The 26,253-nt window shown below is 41.6% G+C and overlaps 1 protein-coding gene across 1 annotated transcript in view; it reads right to left on the bottom strand.

Annotated features, from left to right (window-relative positions):
* Positions 1-6,103: 6,103 nt before the first annotated feature.
* Positions 6,104-26,253, bottom strand: part of Enpp3 (ectonucleotide pyrophosphatase/phosphodiesterase 3) — a 72,134-nt gene continuing 51,984 nt past the window's right edge. Inside the window, exons 18-25 of the mRNA XM_051164311.1 lie at positions 24,626-24,804; positions 21,652-21,703; positions 19,988-20,142; positions 11,619-11,754; positions 10,782-10,862; positions 9,803-9,935; positions 8,089-8,245; positions 6,104-6,317 (exon numbers count right to left, since the gene is read on the bottom strand). Coding sequence (XP_051020268.1) covers positions 6,147-6,317; positions 8,089-8,245; positions 9,803-9,935; positions 10,782-10,862; positions 11,619-11,754; positions 19,988-20,142; positions 21,652-21,703; positions 24,626-24,804 — 1,064 coding nt within the window. The 3' untranslated portion in view covers positions 6,104-6,146. The remainder of the gene's footprint in view (positions 6,318-8,088; positions 8,246-9,802; positions 9,936-10,781; positions 10,863-11,618; positions 11,755-19,987; positions 20,143-21,651; positions 21,704-24,625; positions 24,805-26,253) is intronic.

Raw genomic sequence — 26,253 nt, 5'->3', positions numbered from 1 at the left:
AGGGGGAGGGGATAGGAGCAGGAGAAAACTAGGGAGGGGGCTATAATTGGGATGTAAAGTGAATAAATTTTTAAAAATGTAAGTTTAAATTAAAGAAAAATATGTGTGAGTGTGTGTGAGAGTGTGAGTACGTGTGTGTGTGTGTGTGCGCGTGCGCATTTGTATGTGTATATGTAGTATGTGCTGAATCTGGTGTTTGTGTTTGCATCTCTCTCTGTGAACAGTGGTTATAAGCGTAAAAATCTGAAGTTAAGAGAAAATTACTTTCAGTGAGTGGATAAATACACAGGTGGTAGTATACCCATAAACACACGTGGACAGACACTAAGGAGAAGAGGGACAAGTGGGGACAAGGACTCTCTAAACTCTGCCCTCAGACTGCTTCTGCCCTGAACTTTGGAGCTGGCAGCTCAAGAGCTCTGGGTGATGGGGGTAGGGGCTTTCTAACTTAAGCCACCTCTGTGTAGGAGTCTTCTCCAGTACAGCTTCCCGAAACTCAGGAGCTTTGTAAAGAAAGAAGATTTGAGACACTGCCACCATGTGAGACTATAAACATGATGAAGACACTAATTTTCCTGACTATGTGACTATTTCTCACCATGTATGCATACCTCAAAAAATACGCCGTATAACTTAAAGATACACAACACAGTGTAGTGTCTCTTAGAACGCGTGGAACCTTTCAAAACAGTTATTTTTTAAGAAACCCTAAAAAACAAATCCTATACTGCTGTATAATTCATTTGGCTGATCAAGATGAATTTTAGTTAGAAACACCAAGACCCCTTCCTCTCATCTGCGACAACTCTAGGCCCAAGCAGCATCTAAAACCATGCAGAAGAAAAACGCAGAAAGATTTACCATGTGGCTGTCATCAATCCAAATTCCAGCTTTTTTCCAGCTATTTATGCCATCACTCGGCAACCATTTAGCAATTTCCCGGTTACTGTTTCCAAGCATGTGGGCCTTGGCTTGTAAAGTCAGGGTGGCCAAGGAGGAAAGCCTACCCTGCAAAGTTTCCACCAAGTATGTCTGAGCTGCAGACAGGGCTTGAGTCATCCTAACTCTGCTCCATTATTGAAGTTATATGGAAACTTTCTTCCCAGTCTTGGCACTGCGATCAGCACCTACGGGAACTTCCGGTCTTTGGGTGCACTGTGCTGCCTCCCCTAACTGGCCCTAGAAACACAGCATTGCTTTTTTCTTCTATACTCATCCTTGCTACTTTGGAGTTTCAAGATACATGCTTACAGATTATCTCTCTCTTATTGTAAAATAAAGGCACATTTTAGATTTTGACACTTAATTTCTTTATTAGCCATTGCTTCTCAAAACCAGTCCAGCTAGGCAGTGGGAGTTAAACTGCTTGGATGCTCCAGATAGTCTGTTTGTTTGTTTATTTGTTTGTTTGTTTGTTTGTTTGTTTTTCAAGACAAGGGTTCTCTGTGTAACAGCCCTGGCTGTCCTGGACTCACTTTGTACACCAGGCTGGCCTCGAACTCAGGGATCCGCCTGCTTCTGCCTCCTGAGTACTGGGATTAAAGGCGTGCGCCACCACACCTGGCAGACAGTCTTCAGAAATACAACTCCCCTCTCATATTCCCTGAGTAACCCTTTCTGCTCCTCCCCCAACTGGTACTATCTCTCATTACAGATCTCTCCATGACCCTTGGGCACCTATTGTCCATCTGACCTGGGGTGTTGGAGTAAGAGCTAGGGAAATTAGTTAAAAATATATGCATTTCCAAAAGGCCACACAGAACTCTAACGTTGTAAACCCTACCCAGGAAGTTAAGAGCCCTGAAGAAAAAGCTTTCAAGACAACAGAATCAAGTTGCTTTTGGGGCATCACACACTCAGCAGAGGATGCTACAGGCTGGGCCATGGTCCTCTGTTTTCTGAACCTCACTTAAGGCAACTGTACTGTCTCTCAGGGTTGTGTAGAAAACTGCAGTGTGTAAATGCTAGATGCTAAAGCCTCGTGAATGTGCATCACAGCCCTTGGCCTCTGCACGAAGCCCATAGAACCGTTAGCAGTACTGGCATTTCTGGGACTTGATTCTTTACTATAGGCACATAGTAGGCACATGGGGGAAGCTGCTCAGAGGAAAACCTGGGCTCTTTTGACCTATTTTTTTTAACTTCTTGTCAGTCTACAAAAGTTTTAACAATACACTTTGACAATTCCAGAAGATATTTAAAAATCTCCCCAGAAGTGTGCATCATACTAATGAAATTACATTAAGATCCAACTTGCCTCATTTCTAGTATATTTTTATGTCCCTCAGCACTATTCCTTTCATACTTTGTCAAAAATAATTTTTTATACAATGAATTCTGATCATGGTTTTCCTTCCTACAAAACCTCCCAGATCCTCTCCAGCTCCGTATGATGGTCATTTAAATCCCCCAGTGCCCAGGCTATAAAAGATTCAATAAACACTACAAGAAACAGTGGATGCAATGAAGTCTTGGCTAGGCTAGACATGGCCCGAAGAAATGGATGAGGCAAGCGACCCCAGGCAAGAAGGCGTGGTGAGGTAGACAGCCCAAAGTCTTTGGATGGATTCCCACACACCGTAGCCATAGACTGAAGATGTGAGCCTAAATTGGTGCTCTTGATTTATAAGAGTTCTGTTTAAACACTGTCAGACTGAAGGCAGAACCTGGGGTGGAGGGGACAGCTGCTGGAATCCTTGCAGAACAAGCGATGTTCTCTGATCTCTGGTCCACATCATCTGAATTGGCTGCTACGGCTGGTCTGGCTGAACCACTGTCCCTGATCCAGCATGCGTTCTTAGCTTTGTTTTAAGTAAGCTCGAGTAAGAGGCTTAATTGTGCCATGGTATTCTCTATCTTAAGAATGTAAACGCTTAACTCACCCCTAAGATTTAAGGACATACCAGTGAATCGGGATTGCCACCGAGGTTGGCCAAAGGAAAAGCTCAGGGCAACCACAAACAGGATAGAGGACACTGTTAATGTGACTGACTCACTCTGCAGGAAGTAGGGGGCGTCCAACTTCCAAACCAGAGGCAACAAGCAACAGGTACCATCCCCAGATCTGCCGACCCTGTGCCTAACCCAAGCTAAAGCAACTTCCTGGTTAATTACGAGAGCTTCATACCCTGTCAATGATACCTCTGCAACGCTGCCTTGTGGTCCCCAGTCTGTATCTAGTGACTCATTCCCTGTGAAGTAAGTGATCACCTTTCGTAGAAAAGAGAAAACTCAGCGGAAGAATGTAAGAAGTGTGCATGAGACGTACCAGCAGGGAGCTGTATTAATGGGTCTCAGCTTCCGGAAACTGCTGACGTGTGGTATTCAAGTGAAGACACTGTGTTAGAGGAGCCTTTGGGAGATTATCAGCATCATAGTAAAGAGACAAAACAGGATTCAGTGCAATGGTCCACATGCAAATTTTCTTAACTTAAAAAAAAAAAAAATCAACTAATTGCCCTATATTTCATCATCCTTTGTAGAAAGTGCAGTTACCCAGAGTTCAGAGAACTAAGTGGCCTCCCCAGACGGACACCTGTGCGTCTTAATTTGCACACTAAGAAAAATAAAAAATGTCAGGATAAAGGAGTCCCTTTAACCCCCACATCCACTGGGACGCCTCACTAGCTGTTAGTGCAGCTACATCCATCCTGCCGGTTTGGGATGAGTTTAAATTGCCCCGATTCTCTGTCATTGAAAGGCTGAGGTTTGCTGCTGTCCAGATGTTTATCCAAATTCCAATCCCCGATTGAGGGAGTGACTGTGGTCCACCAGGGACACAGTGTAAAGAGGAAGTCATTTCCTCCAAGAGCCTTGTTTGTGTTTTTTGACAAATGTTTCAGTTTATAACCCATTTTCATTCCCACACCCTGTCCTCCAAAAGTAAATAGACAGCAAGCCATGGTGCTGTGGGGGTGTGATGGAAGGCGGGGAAGGAAAAGAGATCTCCCTACAGCAAGAAGATTTTTTTTTTTAAGCAAACTAAAACTTAATTTGGAAATAAAAAGTGCCAGATGGAGTAGACATCACGGTTGGCCCCTGGGAATTCCATTTACCTGAAAAAAATGGTCACACCTTAGTGGATATTCCTACATTGATTCCAATAACATTAGTGGCTGAAGATGAACTTTGTCATGTGACCAGGTGTCCCAGCTGTCCTTACCTGTCTACCCAGCCACACACATCAGGGAAAAGTGGTTCCTACTAGGTCAGAAAACAATAGCAGTTATTTCTAATTCTTTGTGAGAGAGCAGACTCCTTTTTTCCCCCTCAAACTGTGACACTGAAAACCCTTCCTGGAAGACCTTTTTGTTTTTGTTTTTGTTTTTTGGTAAAGATACAATTGCACTAAAAAACATTTTTTTTTTCAAAACTTGAACTAACTTTAGAAAACAAGCCAACTTTTAGAGTTTCTCTTTCTTCCAACTCTGTTCCCAAGACCTTAGTTGACCTCTTTGTGTTAGGCAGTGCTCTCTCTACAATGATAATTCATTGTAATTCCTTTTTTTTATTATTCATTCATCTATTTATTTATTTGGGTTGGGGATTTTTGAAATAGGGTTTCTTTGTGTATCCGTGGCTGTCCTGGACTCGCTGTGTAGACCAGGCTGGCCTGGAGCTGAGGGCTATCTGCTTGCCTCTCCCTCCCTGAGTGCTGGGATTAAAAGCATACGTCAATAAAGTACATGTCAGTACAGTTTTTTAAAACGTCCTGGTTGAATGTGTTAGTGCCCTCGTTCTTAGGAAACATAGACTGAGGTATTGGGAGTGAATGGGTCAGATGACCGCAGTATAGTTTCATAAAAACACTTTTAACATAGCTACACATATTAATGTAACGTATATACATACACAATACATAGACACACATAGTGCAAATTTCACAATTGGTGAAGCTCACAGGAAGATTATACAAGAGTGCTTTATGCTCTCTGTGCAGCTTTCCCATATATTTGATAGTTTTACTAAATAATTATTGTAACTAACCTTAGCGTTTTTTAGATTTAAAAGGTAAAATTTTTTGTAGAATGGAAAACTGTCGTCGATGTTGCAATTCCCTTTAAGTCCTTGGTCCCTTAAATGGTGGCATTCACTCCTTCAAAGTAGCTCTCACCTGCTTCTTTTTTTCTTCTTTTCTCACCTTTTCTTTTTTGCTTTGTTTCTTTGTTTCCTCGCACTGCTGGAGGCTGGCCCCAGAGCCTTGCACAGAGTAAGGAAAGCACACTATCATCGCAGAGCTACAGCTTGGCGGTACACATCTCTGAGGTTTTTGTTTGGTTGGTTTATGAGACAAGGCTCACTTTGTAGCTTTGGCTCTCCTGGAACTCATTAAGCAGACCAGGATGGCCTCCAAGTCTCACAGATTCTCCTGCCCCTGCATCCCAAGTGCAGGTTAAAGAAGCACACACCTCCCGGCTGGCCTACATGTCTCCTTATAATGGCGTAATGAGCCACAGGAGGAAGGTACAACATTATAATCTCTCTAGGTGAAACAGATTAGTTTTTCTCAGACTGGCCCTTTTATTTCTAGGTTAAGCAGCAGAGAATCTTGTAATCAAACTGGGTTCCCAGGGCTACACACAGCTCAGGGTTGTAAACATTCAGCACGTATCTCTGCATAGACAGTCTAAAGTCCAGAAATTGTCATCTATACTGGAGCCACGTTGGAACAGAGGGCTATGGAAGGGATTCTATCTACATATAGAATGTCATCACATTGATGACCTATGGAAAGAGTCTTACAGTGTCACTGCCACTACATAAAAACTTAAACTAGGGCTGGGAAGACAGCTTAGTATCTAAGATTACTTGCTGTTCTTGAAAAGGACCCAAGATCCATTCCTAGCACCCACACTGGCAGCTTACAACTCACTCCAAAGTCAGCTCTAGGCAATCCAGCACCCTCTTCTGGCCTCCTTAGGCACTAGCACACAGGTGGGTATATACACACTGGGGGTGGGGGGCAGAATTAATAAAATGAAACTCTAAAAAAAAATTCTAATAACTATGTCTATAGAAACGAAGAAGATATATGTTAATGAAATGTGTAATATGACTCTAAGGATTAAGGAAAAATAGAAACTTTTATTTTATGTTTTTTTTTAACAAAAAAAAATCCATTTTGTCAAATGGCTTTATACAGTCATTCAAATAATGGTTTCAAATGTGGGTAAATATGTCTTCAGTTGCAAAATTTCAGAGACAGGCTGTGGTATTTCCTGATAAAAGTCAAGGCCCGTAAGGAGCTCCACATCACGGACCCGGGCAATGTGTGCTTTAAATCTCTCTTCAATCCAAAGATCTTCTGTTTTGTTTTCCTGGGAAATGAAACACAAAATATTTTCCACACAGTGTACCTTTTCATCAACATGAGGATATTTTATCACTTAGATTCTGTTTTGTGATTTTTTTTTTAATTGCCTTGGCTCTTCATGTGATACAACTAAACTTTGTCTAATCAAACAAAAGCACTAAAAGAAATACCAGCCACCATAAACTCATGCCTACCATGTACTTGCTTCAAACACAAGTTGTGTGCATGTGTGCACATGCAAGTGGAGACCAGATGTTCATCAAGTGTTCTCTCCATTATTTTTTAGGGTCCCTACTGAAGCAGGAAGTCATTGATTTGGTTATTCTGGGGCAAGCGAGCCCCCCGGGGATCCTCATGCCTCAACCTTCTCAGTGTTGGGACCACATGTGTACAGAGCACCGTCTAGTTTTTTACACAGGTGGTGACAATCTAAACTCAGGTCACTGCACTTGCTTGGAAAGTACTTTATCAGTGGATCTATCTCCCTAGCCCCTAGACATGGTATTTTTGAAATAAATAGGGTCTAGGTAGTATCTTTTTGTTCCTAGGTTCAGAGCTAACATTACCAACTTATGTAAGTCAATGTGAATCTACACAGTCTTTAGTCTGTTACTACATGTCAGTATATGGTATGTAGCATTGGCTTGTGTTTTCAAACTTACAGCAAGGGCATTGTAAGTGCTATTTTCCAGTTATTTTTAATTCATGGCAAAGTTTGTACTTTATCCACAATGATGGCTCTATATCTAGGTGAATCATTTTAGCTGCAGTCTCCGGAATTTCTTCATTATAATTTAACTCAACTTTTCAAAATGACCAAGCTGATAGAAGCTGGTGTTTTCACTATTACACATGATACCATGAGCATTAACTTGGGATGCTTTCCTTATGTTTAAGAGCATAGATTTGAGAACATGAAATATCTAGGTTATTGAACACATGTAATTATAACACTACAAAATACGAGGCATAACATTCCCTAACATATTTATACCAACTTACACTCTTGCAGGCAGCAGAAGATGATCCCCATGTCCCATATCCAGTTGTGAGTATGAAATAACAGTTATTAACCTAAGTCGCCATTGTTTTGTTTTTAAACCCACCATCACATTAGTTTTAACTCTTCACACTCACAATTATCATTATAAATTTCTCACCCAGATTACTATGTTCCAAATTCTAGTGCCCTCTTCTTCCTACCCCCCCCCCTTTGTCTCGGTGTGTGTGTGCACGCACTCATGCACCCATGCAGGCATTTATACATGTGAATTGAATCTAACATTTCATGCTTCAAGGTACTAGAAATTGTATTTACATAGTCATTTAGGGAGATGTTAATTTAATGTCAACCTCACTGTAGGACTTCAATGCTTGTATCCAGAATAAAAAACTATGCCTGTAATCCCAGCACTTGGGAGGCACAGGCAGGCGGATCGCTGTGAGTTCAAGGCCAGCCTGGTCTACAAAGTGAGTCTAGGACAGCCCAAGGCTACACAAAGAAACAAAACAAAAACAAACAAACAAACAACCTAATTATATTACCCCAGTGAGTATCAAACACACACACACACACACACACACACACACACACACACACACTTGTTTACACATGCTGATTCCTATTTGATGTTAATTCCACAGATCATACATCCACAGAAAAGCAAACTCTACCCGCAAAGCACATATGTTTTATATACAGCCGTGCTCATGAGAGCCCAGATGAGACACGAGAGACCATTTCCTGGGCCCCAGGTTCTTCCAGGCATACTCACAGGACAGCTCTCCACGTTGGTGGGTCTGTGAGGGATGATGAAAGGCAGGACATCCAGCCACCCGGGGCAGCTGTCTGGTGTGGAGGTTTTGTTTTTACAACTTGTCAGCACCACAAAGTAGTGTGTTGGGACAGGAACATCAGTGTTGGCTACATATCTGAAAGCATAATTGAAATGATTTGGCTTCAGTACAGATTATACATATATATATATGTGTGTGTGTATACACACACACACACACACACACACACACACACACACACACACACAGGTGAAGACCTGATAAAGGGAATAAGTGAAAAGTATGGATTGTATGGAAAGTATAGTTTATCATACACATCCGCTTCAGTGAGCCAGAAATTTCCAGTCAAAGTCTAAAGTACCACTATTCTAACATTATACAAAATATTAGAACACAAGGAAAGCCCATGGGACTCTGCCTCCTCTGTAGCCCAAGTCTGTTGGCGTCATACTTCAAGGGGGTGTCTTCTAGTGGAGTGGGAGCCATTTCTTGTGGCTGTGCTCTTGCTAACAAACACGGATGCACATGTTAAAGTTCCGAGTGAAAATAAAGGCACAGTGTAGTTGAGTCTACTAGAAGAAGTCTACGAACGTGTGTGGGCAGCAACACATTCCCGGTTTGGATTCAGACTGTCTGAATTTCCATTCTGGTCTTGGCCAATTGTTAGGTGAAAAACCTATTAGACAAGATACTTAATCTGCCTTAGCCCCGGTTTCCTCACTTCCGACTTGAGGCTAAGAGAACCTAACATCGAGTTGTTCTGTAGGTTAAACAAAGCCGCTGCAAATGCTTAGAAAACTGTCTAGTCTGTGGTAAAGAGCTCTCGAAATATTTATTAGCGTCAGCAAACAATGAGAAGTAGAACTCACGAGACAATGAAACAAAAGTCAGGCACACATCTAGAACCCCCGCCCTTGGGATACAGGAGAGGGTCAGGAGTTCAAATACACCCTCAGCAACACAGTGAGTTCAAGGCCAGCCTGCATTACATTTGACCCTTACCTCAAAATCAAACAAATAAAAAAACCAGTGAAATGAAAGAGCAGGAAACACACAGGAGCTGGCTACACACTCACTGTGAGACCAACTTGTGATTGGTTATTTTTGTCCTTCTAACATTTTGATAAGAAAAAAAGTAAAGGGACTTCTCTCTAAACCTGCCCATTGCTGAAACACACTAAAGTGGGAAGGTAATTCTTAACAACCCATTGTGATGGGTTTAGCATTAGGATGTACAGTTTGTTTGGGCTGGTTTTCTACTGAAATCTATTTGCATTCTCTATTGGAGACTACTTTGTGCATTTCCCACTGTATCTGTGAAACTTATTACGGTAAACTTAGTGTTTACTTGATTTTACTGAATTACAGTTGGTTTGATTCTATATTTATTGATATTACTCTGACTCATCCCCTTCAAAAAAAAAAAATCTCATCCTGCCTTCATCCACAAACATAAGTTTTCCAATAAAAAAATTAAGCTTTTCCTAGAAACTATTAGTTTAATTTTTTGTCATGTGATTTTTTTTTCTAAATATTTAGGGAGTTTACATTGAAAATTGGCATCAATAGCAACTGAATATGAACTCCTATGTATATACTATGTAATGTGGAAATTATACTGTGTCTAGTTAAATTTGGGAGATCTTCCCCTTACAATACTCTACTGCTAAATAGAAAAGTGAAATTACTTACTGTGTGATTTCATCTGGAGCATCAAAATGGCCATCATAATTATAGTCAAATATTGGTCCACTAACCACATTCACTCCATTTCTTTCTACAGCATATTTTATAAGGAGAACTTTGTGGAAGTAGTCCCAGATTTCTAAACAGGAAACAATGAGGTGTTTTAAAATATCTGACTTTACTGAACATGGAAACTCCTTTTTATTATTGGTGCATTTCCAAGCATCTCATTCCACTTCTGTAGTTGTCGGCAGTGTCTGGATAACTAATTCTTCCAGGTGGTTCATGCAACAAACATGAGCCCATGTTAATGAGAACACTTTTAGCTTTATACTTGAAATTAGAACAATTTATGTCTCCAAATTCCTTCAACAGTGAACGCTAACAACAGTCAGACTACACACATTGTCTTATTAACTATTATTCTGTAAACAAACTTTTACATTTCTTTCACTTACGATGAATATTAGTAAAATGTAGCTTTATGAATATCTCTCAACAGGTAGGAGTTAAAAAGAAACTTTTAAAAATTATCAGATTCTAGCAACAAGTCAAAATTGTAGTTAGTTGAAAAGAAACTATGTCAAGAGTTTTGTACCTGTATTTACAATAACAGAATAAAATGACTCAGTGTCAATAACAAATTGCAATAATACAACATGAGTTTAGCTTGGCAGTCCACGGAGTCACTTAATTAATTCAAAGTTAATAGTTATGCACCACCAGGCCTGCAACCCCAGCTACTCTGGGGGATTAGAAAAGAGGATAAGAAGTTCAAGGCCAGCCTGGACTACAGAGTGAGTTAAAGGTCAGCCTGGTCTGTTTATCCACACCCTATCCCAAATAAAGAATAACAACAGGCTGAGCATATAGGTCCATGTACGTGGGTCAAGGCAGAGTTATAAGTCAGGGCAGATGCTTGTCCAGCCTATGTCAGGTGCCAAGTCCAATGGCCAGAGTACAGTGGGGGAGGGTAGGTACTTACTTTTGAATTCCTCGTACATTGGGACTAAATTACTTGTAATTAGAGCATCATATTGACTCTCATTTGAAGTTCCTTTGATTGCTGTAAAGCAAATGAATTTTATTAAGTATAGGATTTCAGTTGACACATCCTTTGATTTCATTGAGCCTTTATCTATTGTAACTCTCTAAATCATGAACGTCTTTAAAACAAACCAAACAAAAACACAAAAACTAGAGTCACAGAGTCACATACCAGGAACAAACCCATAAACCCATTCCCTTGACATTGAAATTCTTATGAAAATATGAAAATGGCATTCTCTGATGAACAGGAAAAAAAAAAAAAAAAAAAAAGGCTTGAGTTTTAGAAAAAAAAATAAACTGGTTTTCAGCTGATCCCAGGAGAGATCCTTCCTCTAACAAACAAAACAGCAATGGAATTCATTTGGCTGCTTAATTTATAGTTCAAAGCTGCCGGACACACAGCCAGGATGACAGAACAGCGTTCCTGGCCCCGTTCTTCGCACGAAGCAGCTGCATTCTCCCGAGGACCTTAGCTCAGGCGGTAGGCCAGAGATAATGTTTTCTTAGATGCCGGTGTCACTTTCCAAATACCCGTCAGTTGTAAAATTAAACTTAAACCTGCTGAACTCTCTGCGCAGCTGGGCCCTATTAGAGCTACTGTGTGGGTCCCACAGAAAAATTTATTAGCCTTGAGCCAGCCGTTGAGGCACTCGGGCCAGGCCATGACCACCGAAGCCTCTGAGGGCCGCTTGGGTGGGGAATATATGTTTAACGTACACGCCACATCCGTTGTTTGAGGGCTTCCTTGCCACTCTAAAAGCGTTTCACTAACCAGGCGGGTAGAGGAAGCCATGGGTGATATTCTTGTCTGCTAAGTAGAAGGAACATTTTTGGCTCTCAGAAGGAGCAACCCTGACATCAGCCCGCAGACAGTCTGAGACTGTGGGAGGAAGAGGTGATGTGTCTCCCTGTTAAAAGAGAGAAAAGGGGTAGAAAAAAAAAGTTACACCCACAGCTGTGGCTCAGCCATTGCCTTATTTGGTTTTTGACTTCCCTAGGCTGTTTTTCATTTATCCTCTTCCTATTTTTTTAGTGAATCAGGTCTAGGCCAGCAAGGGGAATGAATGTATTCAGCTATGTTTTCCTCTGTGGTTCTCTTCTGGTTAGAGGACATTGGGAGGACAAATCAAATAGACCCCGGAAAAGAACATTTGTAGAATAAAACCTGAACTGAGAGCAAAGGAATAATAGGAGCTATTACTGAAAAACAAAATTTTTTTCAGGATTGATTTTTTTTCCCCTCCTGTAGAGATATGTTGTACATGCAAATAAGAAGTGGGTGGGAAAATGCTGGGGCTGCAGGGATGACTCAGAAGTTAAGAGCGCCAGCTGCCACTGGGTTCAGTTCCCAGCACCCACATGGCAGCTGAAAACTGGCTGTAATGCCACTTCCAGAGAATTTGACACTCTCTTCTGACCCTGTGGGCACCAGATAGACATATGGTACGCACATACAACTGCAGGCAAAAACAAACAAACAAAAAACAAAACAAAACAAAACAAAAACACTCATATACTTAAAATAAAAATAAGGGACTGGAGAGATGGCTCAGAGGTTAAGAGCACTGCCTGCTCTCCCAAAGGTCCCGAGTCCAATTCCCAGCAACCACATGGTGGCTCACAACCATCTATAATGAGATCTGGTGCCCTCTTCTGGCCTGTGAACAAAACACTGTATATATAATAAATAAATAATTTTTTTAAAGTAATGAAAAAAATAATAAAAATAAAAATAAATCTGTCTTAATAATGAAAAGTAAATTATAAACAAATTACCTGTAGATAAAAAATTAGCTACCTTGCTTTTGAACTGGACAAAAAATTCTAATCAGCCTAAAATTAATTCGAAGAGCTATAGTTATCTCAACATATAATACCTACAAATACATATTTATATTATATTCCATAACACATATATAACATAAATAACATTATATAACATATATAATAAATACCATATGTAGCTATATATTTGAGACAGGGTTTCATGTACACCAGGTTGACCTTGAACTATACAGCCAAGAATTACTTTAATTCTTCACCCTCACACCTCCACTTTCCATGGGATTGCAGGTCTATTCCCCCAAGTCTTGTTTATATGGTGGTGGACGGTGAACCCAGAGTTTCATGCCCACTGGGTGTGAACTACCAAGTAAACCACATCCACAGCCCACAAACATCCTTATTTTTAAAGTAAAATAAGTTTGTTAAATAAATCATGAAGTAGATTTTAAAGTTACGATTAATTTTTTAAATCACATTTAAAGACTAATGCTGAACTTCATCCACAGGGTTATTCTGAAAATATGATTGACAGTGGTTGAGGCTCGGCCTCCACATTCACAATGGCAATGAATTATGTGGTCACCACACTGGATGAACTCTAAAATAAGTAAAATATATGTTATTTGCTTCCATTTTTTCAGAGGCTTTGATGTATTTATTCTGTACTATACTTGATGGATATTTTCCTGGGAAAACAACTTGAAATAGTTTATTTATAAAGAAAATCATGCTGAATATGTCCTGATTCTCTCTCTCTCTCTCTCTTTCTCTCTCTCTCTCTCTCTCTCTCTCTCTCTCTCTCTCTTTGTTTTTCTTCCTGAAACAGGGTTTCTCTGTGTAGCCTTGGCTGTCCTGGATTCACTTTGTAGACCAGGCTGGCCTTGAACTCACAGAGATCTACCTGCATCTGCCTCCCCTAGGGCTGGGATTAAAGGTGTGCGCCTCCATGCCTGGCTGTGTCCGGTTTCTTAGTCACTGTGCAACGTGTACACCAAATGTTAGCTACACTGTCTATATAATATGTGTGAGATCAGTTCACAACAGAAGAGGCCATGCATACTCTTCGCTGTCCTCTCATGCAGAAGAGCAAAGCCAAGGGTCTAAAACAGGTGAGAGTTGAGGATGCGGAAGCCAGGGAAAGCTAGGCAGAGACTGGGGAATGTTGGAACACTGCAATTATCCAGTAGGAAAGCAAGCTCTGGGAGCTCAGTATGTTTCTCATGTTGATTAGATATAGACTTTTGTCTTTGCTTTCTTTAAAGCTCGTGAATAGGCGTTAATAATGAAAACACATAAGAAATTACGATGCATATTCAGGAGTTGGGTAAACAAACAGGATGGAACTTCCTTTAAAAGACAAACAACTAAAAACTAGACCTGCCATCTATGACTCTGCTCTAGTCCTGGGCGTTTTACCTAAGGTACACCTAGCCTACAGATCATGGTGGTTAAATACCGTTTTTACTGCAGTATGAATCACTACAGCTGTGCAGAGGCATAGATAAAGAAAACATGCTCCATATACACAATGTAATTTATTCAGCCACAAAGAAGAAAAAAAATATGGTGTTGCAAGAAAAGTAGATGCAACAAGAAATAATTATACTAAGCAAACTGAGGAAGTCTCTGAAAACAAATATTGTATGTTTTCTCTTATGTCTGGCTGTTAGATTTATATAGATACATAAAACCATCTACGTATGTATGACATGAAAGTAGGAGCCAAATTGTCTAGGGAGCAGTTCTCAACTTGTGATTCATGACCCCTTGGGGAGTTGCTTAACAGATACCCTGTGTATCAGATATTTGCATTACAACTTATAACAGTAGCGAAATTGCAGTTATGAAGTGGCAACAAAATAATTTGATGGTTGGGGGTCACCCCAACATGAGGGACTATATTAAAGGGTCACAGCCTTAGGGAGGTTGAGAACCACTGGTCTAGGGGGGGAAGAAAAGTAACGGGATGGGCGAAACCCAAGGAAGAGGGCAGTATGAGGTCAGGAGGATGCTGTGTAGACAGTGTGTGTGTGTGTGAGAGTGTCTTTATGAACACAGCACCATGTACAGTGAGTATGTACAGTGAAAACAAAATGAAATGAGGTAGAGAGAAAAATATACAGAAGCTAGGAAGCAGATAGACAGTAACCGGACAGCAGAGGCTAGGAAACCATGAAAACAAGTGACATCCGGAAGGGTAGAGTTTGAAGTCTCCTAAAAACACAGGAATATGTAGACCTCTCTGAACTGATTGAAAGCAAGAGAGGAGCTTAAAATCTACAAAGGCGGGGGGGGGGGGCGAATAGAACACTTACCTTGTGAGCACTTCAATGCCATAGTAAAGGGGACTGGCCTACACAGAGCAGAGAGCAGACATACCACCTTGACAAACACAGTATGGAAATGCTGCTTAATAAGTGACAGACCCCACCGCCACCCATTGCCCCAGGTGGACCATCAATCACATACACCAGTGAGATGGATCAGAGATGTTCTTTCTTTGGGAAAAAAATTAGTCCAACAATAAAAACTTAATATTTATGCTTGGAAGTACATGATAAAACGACTCTTCCTCTCTTTAATTGAACAGTGGAATCTTGTAAATTGGAAAGCACCAACCACATAGTTCAGTGCCTCATTCTTATAGTGAGCTGACAGCCAAGAAAGGACCAAAAAAAAAAAATTGATGAGGGTGAGAAATCAAGGAGACAATATAGAAAGCTAAAGAAAACATTGTCAGAAGTATGAGAATATACAGTGTCTATTGAAAAATAGAATGTAAGAAGATAACAAAGAATTCTTGGCATTTAAAGACACAGCAGCAGAAATAAAATACACAGTACGATGTAGAAGAGGATGTTAAAATACATCTCAAAAAGTGAAATCAATGACAAATAGGTGGAGGAAAGTAGGGAACTATAATATCAACCTATTAATATATCCTATATGTTTACAAAAAAAAATCTTCTGAAATTGAAAAGCCTGCTAAGCCACAAACCAAATATACAGACAGAATAAAAACATTTTGAGATATGCATAGTCCCTAAAATGTATCACCTTGGGCTAACACGTTTAGTTGTGGAGAGCTTGTCTACCATCCATGAGGTCCTGGGTTCAGTTCCCATCATACAGGATGTGGTAGCACCTGCCTGTAATCCAGGCAGCCAGGGGGTGAAGATATACACAGGAGGATAAAACATGTTAATGAGGCAAGGCTGTGGTAATGCAGGAGACAGTGGCTTGAAAATTGTACACCAACAATGCAGTCAGCCCGAGTGTTCCCCATATTAGCAAAGTGGAATACACATTGGGCTGAAGGAAATGGATCAGGAAGACTAAAGGCCTAAAAGTATTAAAACATTGTCACACGCTTTCTGCTAACTGATTTGTTTTTCATCTATCAAATTGAACCCACAAATCGGCACGCATTAAGACTAGGATCAGGACATGGCCACTTTCTGTAAGTGGAATGAAGCGAGAGACAGCCCAGCACTGGTAAGACTCAGAGTTCAGCCATGCCCCTCCACCCCGGCCTCTCTCAGATACGGTGATGGGCTTCCCCTACCCTCACCATCTCTACCCCACACCTGTCCAGCACTGCAAGACTTCAGTCCCCACTGTTATTCCAGAGACCCTGGGATTTCTGAACCCCAAGTAGAGGTAGGAAAATGTAGTCAGAAACTCTTTCTTTCCTTTCTGGTGTGGGGGCTAAACATCCTGATCAGCAAGTGGAAATAGTTCCACTGAAGAGATAGCCGCCCCTCTCCTGTAGGCTGCACACAAAAATTATAGTTGTGTCTTATGGTAAAATCAACAAGTATACACAGCTTGAGTATTTGACTGACCAAATATTTTTTCCTATGGAAAAATGACTTTTGTAGGTCAAAAAAAATGTCTGGAACATATATGTGTAGATATAATATATATGCACACACATTTATACACATGCATATATGGATGACATATGCATTAGAATATATATAGGCTTATATATGTTCTATACACATTATCCTTAGCTCTTCAAAGTCTTACAAATAATGGTTAGGTCAGAATGTATAGAAACCAAAAGGGCTTTTAGGGACTCCGGCTCAGGAGTAGGGAGCTGGTTCAGCAGCAGGTACTTGAAGCAGGTGTGAGGCCCTGAGCTCTGATCCCCAGAAGCCACACAGAGCGCAGCACTACAGTGGGTGTCTGTCATCCCAGGATTCCTGCGGAAAGCTGGGGTGAAGGCAGGAGAGGCTCTGAAAGTCAGAGATGCAGCTAGCAGGGCTTACTAGGCCATGCACAACAGCGCCTCTGTCTAAATGAGGCAGAAGGTGAGGACCAAAACCCAAGGTCATCCTCTGACTACCACACGTGCATCCACACTTATAAATATGAACACACACACACACACACACGCACATGCACACACAGACATACATACACACACACACACACATGAATATGCATACATACATATTTTAAAAGTTCTTTATGACGTGGAAGATATGTGTATATACTATGGAATGTATATTTTATATTACGTATACAGTACTTAAATATATTGTAGGATGATAGGTACTTGTCAATATTAGCTAACTTTTTATCAACAAAAGTCTTTTGACTTCATGCTAAATAAATGAAGTATCTCCTTTAAACAACCACCACAATTCTTGCTTTGTTTTCAGGTTTTCATCTGATTAGATAAGTCCCTGAGTACCTCCTACTGAGTGGGCTCAGAAGCACCATCCAAATAAGATCAGGCCAGATTGATTGCTTCCAGACACAGTTGTAGAAGGACCATGACTTCAAGTCACAATTCCTCCCCCAGAACTCTCTTAAGAGAGCAACAGAAACTACAACACCCACCCAAACCACAGAGAAACAGAAGTTCCGTAGAACTTAAAGACAGGCCAATTGAACCCATGCTCAGAGCACGTATTTAAAGCCTGATTTCTCAGGCTCGGGGACTGATATTTTATGTGAATCTCCAAACATCCTTCTATGTAATTTTCTTGAACCACAACACACAGGCAGAGTAATTTCTGAATGAGAGAGCAGACAATTGCTAGAATTCCATCCTGTCACATGCAGGGGGAAGCCACACAGGCACCTCTGTGGGATCAGAGGACGGGACAGGGTCTTTGGTAATAAAGAAATGAGTTTTAGAAAATAATCAGGGTAGCCTGAGCACAGTCACAATCTCTCCATCTCTGGCATCCCCCAATGCTCGTGCAGAATTCAGGGATGCCAGACTGCAAGGGGAGGCATCAAAAACGCAAACATCCCCCTGAACTCCATGCAAGGTAACTTCTGCCTGCTCGCCCAGACTTTTCATGGTCAGGAACTGGATAAAGAGACTGACCGGGAACATGCCGGTCCTCCCAGAGCAAACACAAAATAGAGATTATTTAAAGGAATGGTGAAGAAAAACACGAACACCTGAATAGTGTGGCCATTAAGAGAATAACGAGGCCACCAGCCTACACAGGAACTCGGGCAACTGTAGCATGTCTACCCACACGGAGACAAACACTAGTGCTCTGTTAGTGCCACACAACCGTTGTTGGGTGTGAAGACAGTTTTAATTAGTAGTAGGGGAAAAAAAAAAAAAAACGCTTATTTTTCTCCAAATTCCCTTACTTAGGCCAAAAACAGTAGATAATTAAATACAGTCAGTTACCTTATCTCGTTAAAGATGTGCCCTTAGCTCGAACAGTAACAACTAGAGCTTGTTATGGTTCTTGGCTCTTGCCTCTAATGTTCTGTTTTTCCTTCCCCCTCAAAAATAGGTTCCTGGTTATTTATTCTCCCTTTTGCCTGGTGGGAGAGTTTTGTTATTAAAATGTTGAGACTAACTCACCCAAGGCATACCATTTAGTTAGCAGTATTCAGACCGTGCTACTGTCCTGTAGACTGGAAATAAAACCCTTCCCTCCCTGTACTGGCTGGTTTTGTATGTCAACAAGCTGGAGTCATCAGAGAGGACAGAGCCTCAGGTGAGGAAACGTCTCCACGAGATCCAGCTGTAAGGCATTTTCTCAATTAGTGATCAATGGGGGAGGGCCCAGCCCATGGTGGGTGGTGCCATCCCTGGGCTGGTGGTCCTGGGTTCTGTAAGAAAGCAGGCTGAGCAAGCCACAGGGAGCAAGCCAGGAAGCAGCAGCCTCCATGGCCTCTGCATCAGCTCCTGCCTCTAGGTTCCAGGCCTGCTTGAGTTCCTGTCCTGACTTCCCCAGGGATGGACTATGATCAGGAAGGATAAGCCGAATATTCCCTTTCCTCCCCAACTTGCTTTTTGGTCACAGTGTTTCTTCACGGCAGTGGAAACCCTGACTAAGACACTCCCCTAACAGGGTTTATGGATGGACTTGGGGCAGACTTCGCTTTCATCTACAGTTTCCTAATTGCTAATGAGATTGAATAACTTGAGTCATTTCTAAATGTTTACTTACCAAGATGTTTGTCATTCTCTTGTTTATGTATAGGGGTTGTTATCGGTCTTAGACCCTAATTACTATTCAAGATATTTGTCACTTGTTTCTATAAGCAATGCAAATGTACTATCTGGGGCTACGATTTTTCTACACACATTAACATTAATATGGTATAATTAAAATTTTTTGTAATTTTGTTAGCATTGTTTCAAAAATACCCAATGTCATAAAAATATAAGTGAAAAAAAATAGAATTTGCTATTCCTATTTAGGACCGTAAGTCTGCCAGCAGGTTAACTTTGTGTATAGTGCGAGGCAGGGATCTAACATTTTCCTCATGACGGGTACCCAGCTATCCTGGCACCACTTGGAGAAGCGGGAGTTTGGCCAGAGTGTGAACAGAGAAGGAGATTTACATAAGTGGATTCTCAGTTTCAGGCCAGAGAGACCTGTAACACCCACGTGTGTTTGTAGGACACACTAGAATGCTAGAGCCCTCGAGGGAGAGTCAGATCACGCTCACAGTGTGCCTTTCACAGCTCCCAGTGGACAGCGTGCTTATTAAACAACCAGAGACAAGAAACCTTACATAGGTCGCCATCACCTTAAGGTGCACCTGCCTCCTACTCCAGGAAGGACCGGATAATAGGATCCTCCCTCTGCTCCTGTTTGGAATGGCCTTTTCTCCCTCCTCACCACTTAGCGAACTGGCCTGCATTGCTATTTCCAATTCTTCCAGGCAGAGCATGATGCCTCCCTTCTCTGTACCCACAAATCACCTAAAAAGACCTTTCCATCACCACTGTAGAATTTTCTTGTGACGGGGAGTCTGCGCTCGCTTTGAGAGCTCTTCAGCATGACAGAATTCAACCCTTGCAGAATTAAAACCTCCCCCCCCCCCCCCCCCCCCCCCCCGTGCACTGACCACTGGACTTACCGGCTTGGGCACGGTGTACGAACTCCACATGGGCATCTTCATCGCTTTTCCGAACCCACTGATGTACTCCCTGTGGTAAAGGAGACAGTGGTCTTTGTTCTTCTGCGTCACCCGGGGCCTCCCAAAAGGCAGATTTGTTTTCACTGTTGCTGCTTCTAAAATAAAAATGACAGGAAACATGTGTGAGCCCGCTGAAGTGGCACACAGCACTACCGCTGTCCGATGGTGTAGTCTATGTGAGGTGTTTGGGCTAACGTTTTACAACAACAGCCCTAGGAGGCAGGTTGTTATCTCACTGTGCCAATCACAAAAGGAAAGTTCAGATAAGTAACCTGGCCAACCTGAAGCCCACCTCCTTTATAGCTCCTTATCAGTTAAGAGCTCACAAGATATAGCTTAAAAGAGAGAGAGGAAAAAAAAAAAACCCTCAAAATCAAAAGTGCACATTTTACAGGGCACATGATCCACCTTAGTAACTGTCCTGGAGAAAATATTAGAGTGTCATTAAAAAGTATGTCTGCTTTGGTCGGAATGTTTATACCATCCCCCAAGTCACACTGCAATCCCATCCCCCAGGGTGACTGATGGGGATTGGAGGTGAAGCCTTTAAGGAGATTCTGACTTAGGGTATGAAGTGAGACCCTCATTAACAAGATTTGACCCTTAGAGGCAAGACCCTAGAGAGAGTCTTTATCCATCTTTGCTCTGTGTGGTTGGAAGAAGGGAGAAGGCAGAAGGCAGGCCTGAGGCCGACGTGCAATCTGCTGTCACCTTGACCTTGAACTTAGTTTTCAGAGCTTTGTGAAGTAAATTTATGTTGTTAAGTCACCATGTTTACATTGTTTTAATCTCCTGAAGAGTGTTTATATATATATCATCTGTGTTTGTATTTATATGCTGTTATATAAATCAACCATAACAGCTTGACAATATCTAGAAAAAAAATAAACTTTAACACAGCATATGCAAATTTTTCTTATCATTCATCCCCTGACAATATACTATAATAACTAGTCTTATAATATTTATATCTTATTGGCTATTATAAATAATTTTAAAAGGGTTTATGTTGAGGACATACAGAAGTCACATGTACATATGACACCATTTCATATAAGGGACTTCAGTGTCCTTAGATCCAGGGTATCCACAAGGGGCCCAAAAACCGTCCTCTGTAGACATTAGGGGTGACTGCATTCTGCTTTATACATGATGCAACTGTAGCGTTGTGAGTTTAATACAAGAGTACTTACAAAATAGCACATAACAGACACACTAGTGCAAGGAAACATTTGTACATTCTCTCCCTGGATTTTAAGACTCTTTCCACCTACACAAGGGCAGCATAACTACTGTGGATGAAGAGGTTAGACAGTAGGAAAGCTACAGAGGACAGGGACAAGGCCACCTTTGTAATCGCTCATATCGTAGACAGGGCGTAGAACACACGCATGTGGCACAGCCACTATGAGGATGCTCCTGGCAACAGTGTGGCACCAAGACAGCTACTCTGTTGTTAGAATTCTGTGTTTGTTTGCTTGTCCCTCTTACATGTTGTTCATAAAATCCATGTTCAAAAGTCTTTGTGGCTTTAGTTTGGAGAATCTCTAAAGCGCAATGCTGTATATTATTAGACCTAAACATCCCAGCTTCTACTGACTTACTGTCTCCTTCAGTGAGGTTTAGTCTTTGGTTTGCTTGCTGCTGCTGCTCAGTCTGCAAGATGCGAGAGAAAAAAGAAAAGAAATAAGTTGGTGTTTAAAAAAAAAAAAATGACCGAGATTATTTTTTGCAGCAATGACAAAAAATGTTTTAGTACTGAACAAAGAACCCAGGCTAATTTGAGATTAGATTTCAATTATGTCATCTCTCAGAAACACAGAGGGATTTGTGTGTGTGTGTGTGTGTGTGTGTGTGTGTGTGTGTGTGTGTGTGTGTGCCTGCTCACACACATGCGTGTTTGCAAAGATATTATTAATGGGAAAAAGCATCTTGATCACAGCTGGAATGAAGCTGGGATGACTGCATCCCCGTGTTTCTCAAATGTTGCTGTGAGTATAGATTCCTGAAGGACTTGTTAAAGCTCAGGTCCTGATTCAGCAAGCCTGGGGGATGGCTTGAGATTCCACGTGCCTTTCTGACTTAGAAGAAATACGTAAGCTAGTTCTGAGACCACAATTTGAACTGCACAAGGCATTCTTTACAGAGAGAGACTCTGGGTTTGTGGTCAGATAGACTATGCTTGTACGACCTTGGATAGTACATCTAACTTCTCTTGGGCCCCTTTTATCTCTAAAATATGGAACAAATTACCCACTTTATATCGGTAATGGTTTTTCTTAGCAGTTCCATCGAGGCTGTCTGGAACAGGATGTAAGAAATCTCTGTGTGAAGCTATGTATGCAGAAAAGAACTCCATACCCTTACTAGGATGGTTTCCTATGTGCTTACAATTTTTGACACCATGTCCTGCTAAATTTTTATTTGTTTGTTTGTTTCTTTGTTTTTGTTGGTTGGGTGGGTGTGTGCACACACACAAGTAGACAGGCATGTGAAAGTCTGAGGACAACTCTCCTTCCACCATGTAGGCCCATGGCTTTGTAGCATGTGACTTTACCCATTGGGCCATTTCTCTGGCCTTCTCCATGCCTTTAAAACTAGGCTTTTGTTGTTAAACTTGGGATTGGGTTAGCTGCCCGTAGGTGGGACATAAAAATAAAGGCACACCAAGCATGCATGCTATAAAAACACTCCAGGATGCTTTTCCTCCAAAAACCTTGCCTGAGTGCTTCCTCTTCCAGCTCAAACAGTCTCTTGACCCTGTCAACTTCTCTGGCCATATCTCTAGAAGAAAGTGGACGAGGAAGGAAAGAAGGAAATGCGCATTTCCCTTTCAATGTTACAGCAGGAACAGAGATAGTACTTTGGGACAATTCTGAAAAGGAACATTTCTGGCAACTTTAGAAGACTCTTTATCCTTTATCTATTATCTAAAATAGATACAATACAACCAAACTTATCTCTTATCTAAAATGGATACAATATAACAGAATAAAGAAACCCAGCTGTACCATTGACCTAATGTCCATCCTTGTGAAATGTCCAAGTAGATCCCTGGCTTCCATAGACCTGAAGGCTTCAATGCCATCAGATAACATCTGAGGTCTATAAAGAGATTCCCTCTCTTTTCTGTTGCTATTTCCTGGGGTATGTTCCTATCAGTTCTTAAAGACATGCTCTTACCTTGTAGCCATGGCTGGCCTGAAGCTTACTATGTAAACCAGGCTGCCCTGGAACTCACAGAGAGATCTGCCTACCTCTGCCTCCTGAGTGTTGGGATTAAAGGTGTACACTATCACATCTAGTTCCACCAACATTTTTTTTTTAGATTTATGTATTTTTATTTTTGATCTTATGTGATGGCTATTTCACGTGCATGTATGTTTCTGTACCATGTGTAGGCAGTGCCCATGGAAGCCAGAAAAGGGTGTCAGATCCTCTGGAACTAGAGTGATAGACGGTTGTAAGCTGCCATGTAGGTACTAAAACTCAAGCCCAGGTCCTCTGCAAGAGCAATAAGTAATTTTAACCTCTGAGCCATCTCTCTAGCCCTTCCACCAAAACATTTTTAATGCATCTTGATTTATGACTTTTTTGTTGTTGTTGTTCTGTTACTTTAAAACCTTCACAAAACTCTTCCCATGTTGGAACATGGCGTTTGGGCTAACTTAAATCTGTGTTCTTGGGATATGGCTATTCAAATTGGTTCTTGATTAAACTATTTTTTATTTTCTTTGAAAAAAAAAGCAATTTTTGAGAAGTCTTCCTGGATGTTCTGTCCTTTAAAGTCTGCATCCCTAGCGATGAGGACCAATTCCTACCTGTACCATTTATATCTAAGTTTCTCTTCTGACTCCTTGTCCTGGGGTCTCTTCTACCTGTGAATTTTGCCTTATCAAGAGTCTCCTGGGATCGGAAGCTTCACTTCAGACTCAACCCAGAGTTTACTCTATTAAAAAGACCGTCTCGGTGCACACTGCCATTTTTACAGTGTTCAACTGCCTCGTGTATGTGTGTGTGTGTGTGTGTGTGTGTGTGTGTGTGTGTGTGTGTGTGTGTGTGTGTTTTGTTTTTGGTTTTGTTTTGTTTTTCGAGACAGGGTTTCTCTATGTAGCCTTGGCTTTCCTGGACTCACTTTGTAGACCAGGTTGGCCTTGAAATCACAGCGATCCACCTTCCTCTGCCTCCCGAGTGCTGGGATTAAAGGTGTGCACCACCGTGCCCAGTTCAACTGCCTCCTGATAGATCCTGCACCACTGTTCAAAAGATGCCGCACAGCTCATACACAGTGTATCTAACCAGATCACAGCCCCTGCCCCCTCTATTCTAAACATCTTGAAGGTTATCATCTGAGTGCTTTAAGAGGGAGCTCAGAGAGAGCGCCAAGGTTGCTGTTTTGAATGATTAAGGAGAGCGGAGCATGCGCACACACTTAACCGTGTGGTGCATGCACCATAATCTCTCACTTCCCGATAAAGTTCAGGGAAGACACAGGCATCTACTCAGTAAGTATCCAAGCCAGAACTCAAACCTGATGGCCGCTTCGTGTTCTTGTAAAGAAATGAACTTGTTACTCACAGGCTGTAGCATGGGGCATAGGCAGTTTAGTGTGTCCGTAGGCAAAGCAGTGGTAAAGGCGCAGCCAGAAGGCGTTGACAATTCTCCTGCGTGAGATGGCTGGTAGAAAGGCGCCTTCAGAAGATGGTTTAGACTGCCGTGAGTACCGTTGTTTGGTGCCGGTTGGATGTGTAGAAGATCTGTGTAGGAAAAAAAAAAAGTTCGAAGTAGCTTGGTAACGGAAGGCAACGACTCCTTTGTGGGATGTGGGGGACAAAGGCACCCACACCTTACTGCCTGCTATAAATTCTTCTGCAGTGTGGTTACACTTTACAGATGTGACTTAATTTACCGACTTTGATCCCCCAAAGTCTCCGGCCTCTATTTAGTCAGTCTGTCCAACTAGGACCATCTCCGTGACGAACTGGCATGAATGTCATTGCTTAAGCACTCGCTTCGCCCCTTAAGCATACCATGAGTGTTCGGTATTAAAAAGCTATCCTCTTGGCTGTTTGTTATTGTTTCTGTTGAGGCAGGATCTCAGGCTGGCTTGGAACTAGTTGTATAGGCCAGGCTTGCCTGGAACTCCAGAGATTCGCCTCTACCTCCCTAGTGCTGGGATTAGAGGCATGTGCCACCATGCTTGAAAAGAAAAAACACTCTGTTCTTGGGACTGAAGAGATGGCTCAGTGGTTAGAAGAACCTGCTGCTCTCACAGAGGACCCTAGTTTAATTTTCAGCACCCACATGGCTGCTCCTAGCTGCCTCTAACTCCAGTTCCAGGGAAACCAAACACCCTCTAGTCTCTCTGTAGGTATCTGTACATACATGGTACACAAAAGCTCATGTAGACGCACATATAAAAATTAGTAAACTTCATTTAAAAAGCTATCCTATTTAATAAAATACATTTCTTGAAGTTAAACTCTTAGCTATATTCTATTTATGCAATTACATAAAAATTCTCTAAGGATGGGTATTCTTTAAAACTTAAATTAGAAGCCAGTGAGATGACTCATAGAGAAAGGCACTTGCTGCCAAGCCTTATGACCTGAGTTTGATCGCCAGGACTCACATGACTCTTTTAATTTGCCCCTTGACCTCCACAGGTGCTCTGTGGAACACACACACACACACACACACACACACACACACACACACGGCACAATAAAAAAATTAAGCAGTAAATTTTGTTCTTTACTTAATGAACATTTTCTATTTTCCCTATAAAGACAAATTATATCAAATATTTTATAGTCATTGTCTTTTTAGGAGCTCCAAATGGTAGTGACGTCATTTGAAACGTAACTAACCCTTTTTAGTGAAGAGAGGCTCTTTCCCAGGTCCAGCTAACTAGCTTTAGTGAGACGAGGGGAACCAGCTTTCTCTTAGGCATTGAGCAGGTAGCTACTGTCAAAGTTGTTTACATCTATTAAAAATCACTATTGGTATTGATAATAAATTATTTGTTTTTCCTCTAAATAAGCAAAGACAGTGGGGAAGGGAGGAAAATACAGGTCCCCAATTGGCATCTGTTGGACTGTTTCTTGCTGGCCTCCCTGCCTTGAGCAAAAGGACTCATTCCAACAGCCAGCACAATTGCTGCCATGCCAACACCCGTTATCTCAGGCACTCCACAGATATACTTC

Source organism: Acomys russatus, chromosome 21, assembly GCF_903995435.1.
Source record: "Acomys russatus chromosome 21, mAcoRus1.1, whole genome shotgun sequence".
NCBI lineage: Eukaryota > Metazoa > Chordata > Mammalia > Rodentia > Muridae > Acomys > Acomys russatus.
Note: the sequence above shows the minus strand (reverse complement) of the source record. Positions and strands in the feature narration are given on the sequence as shown.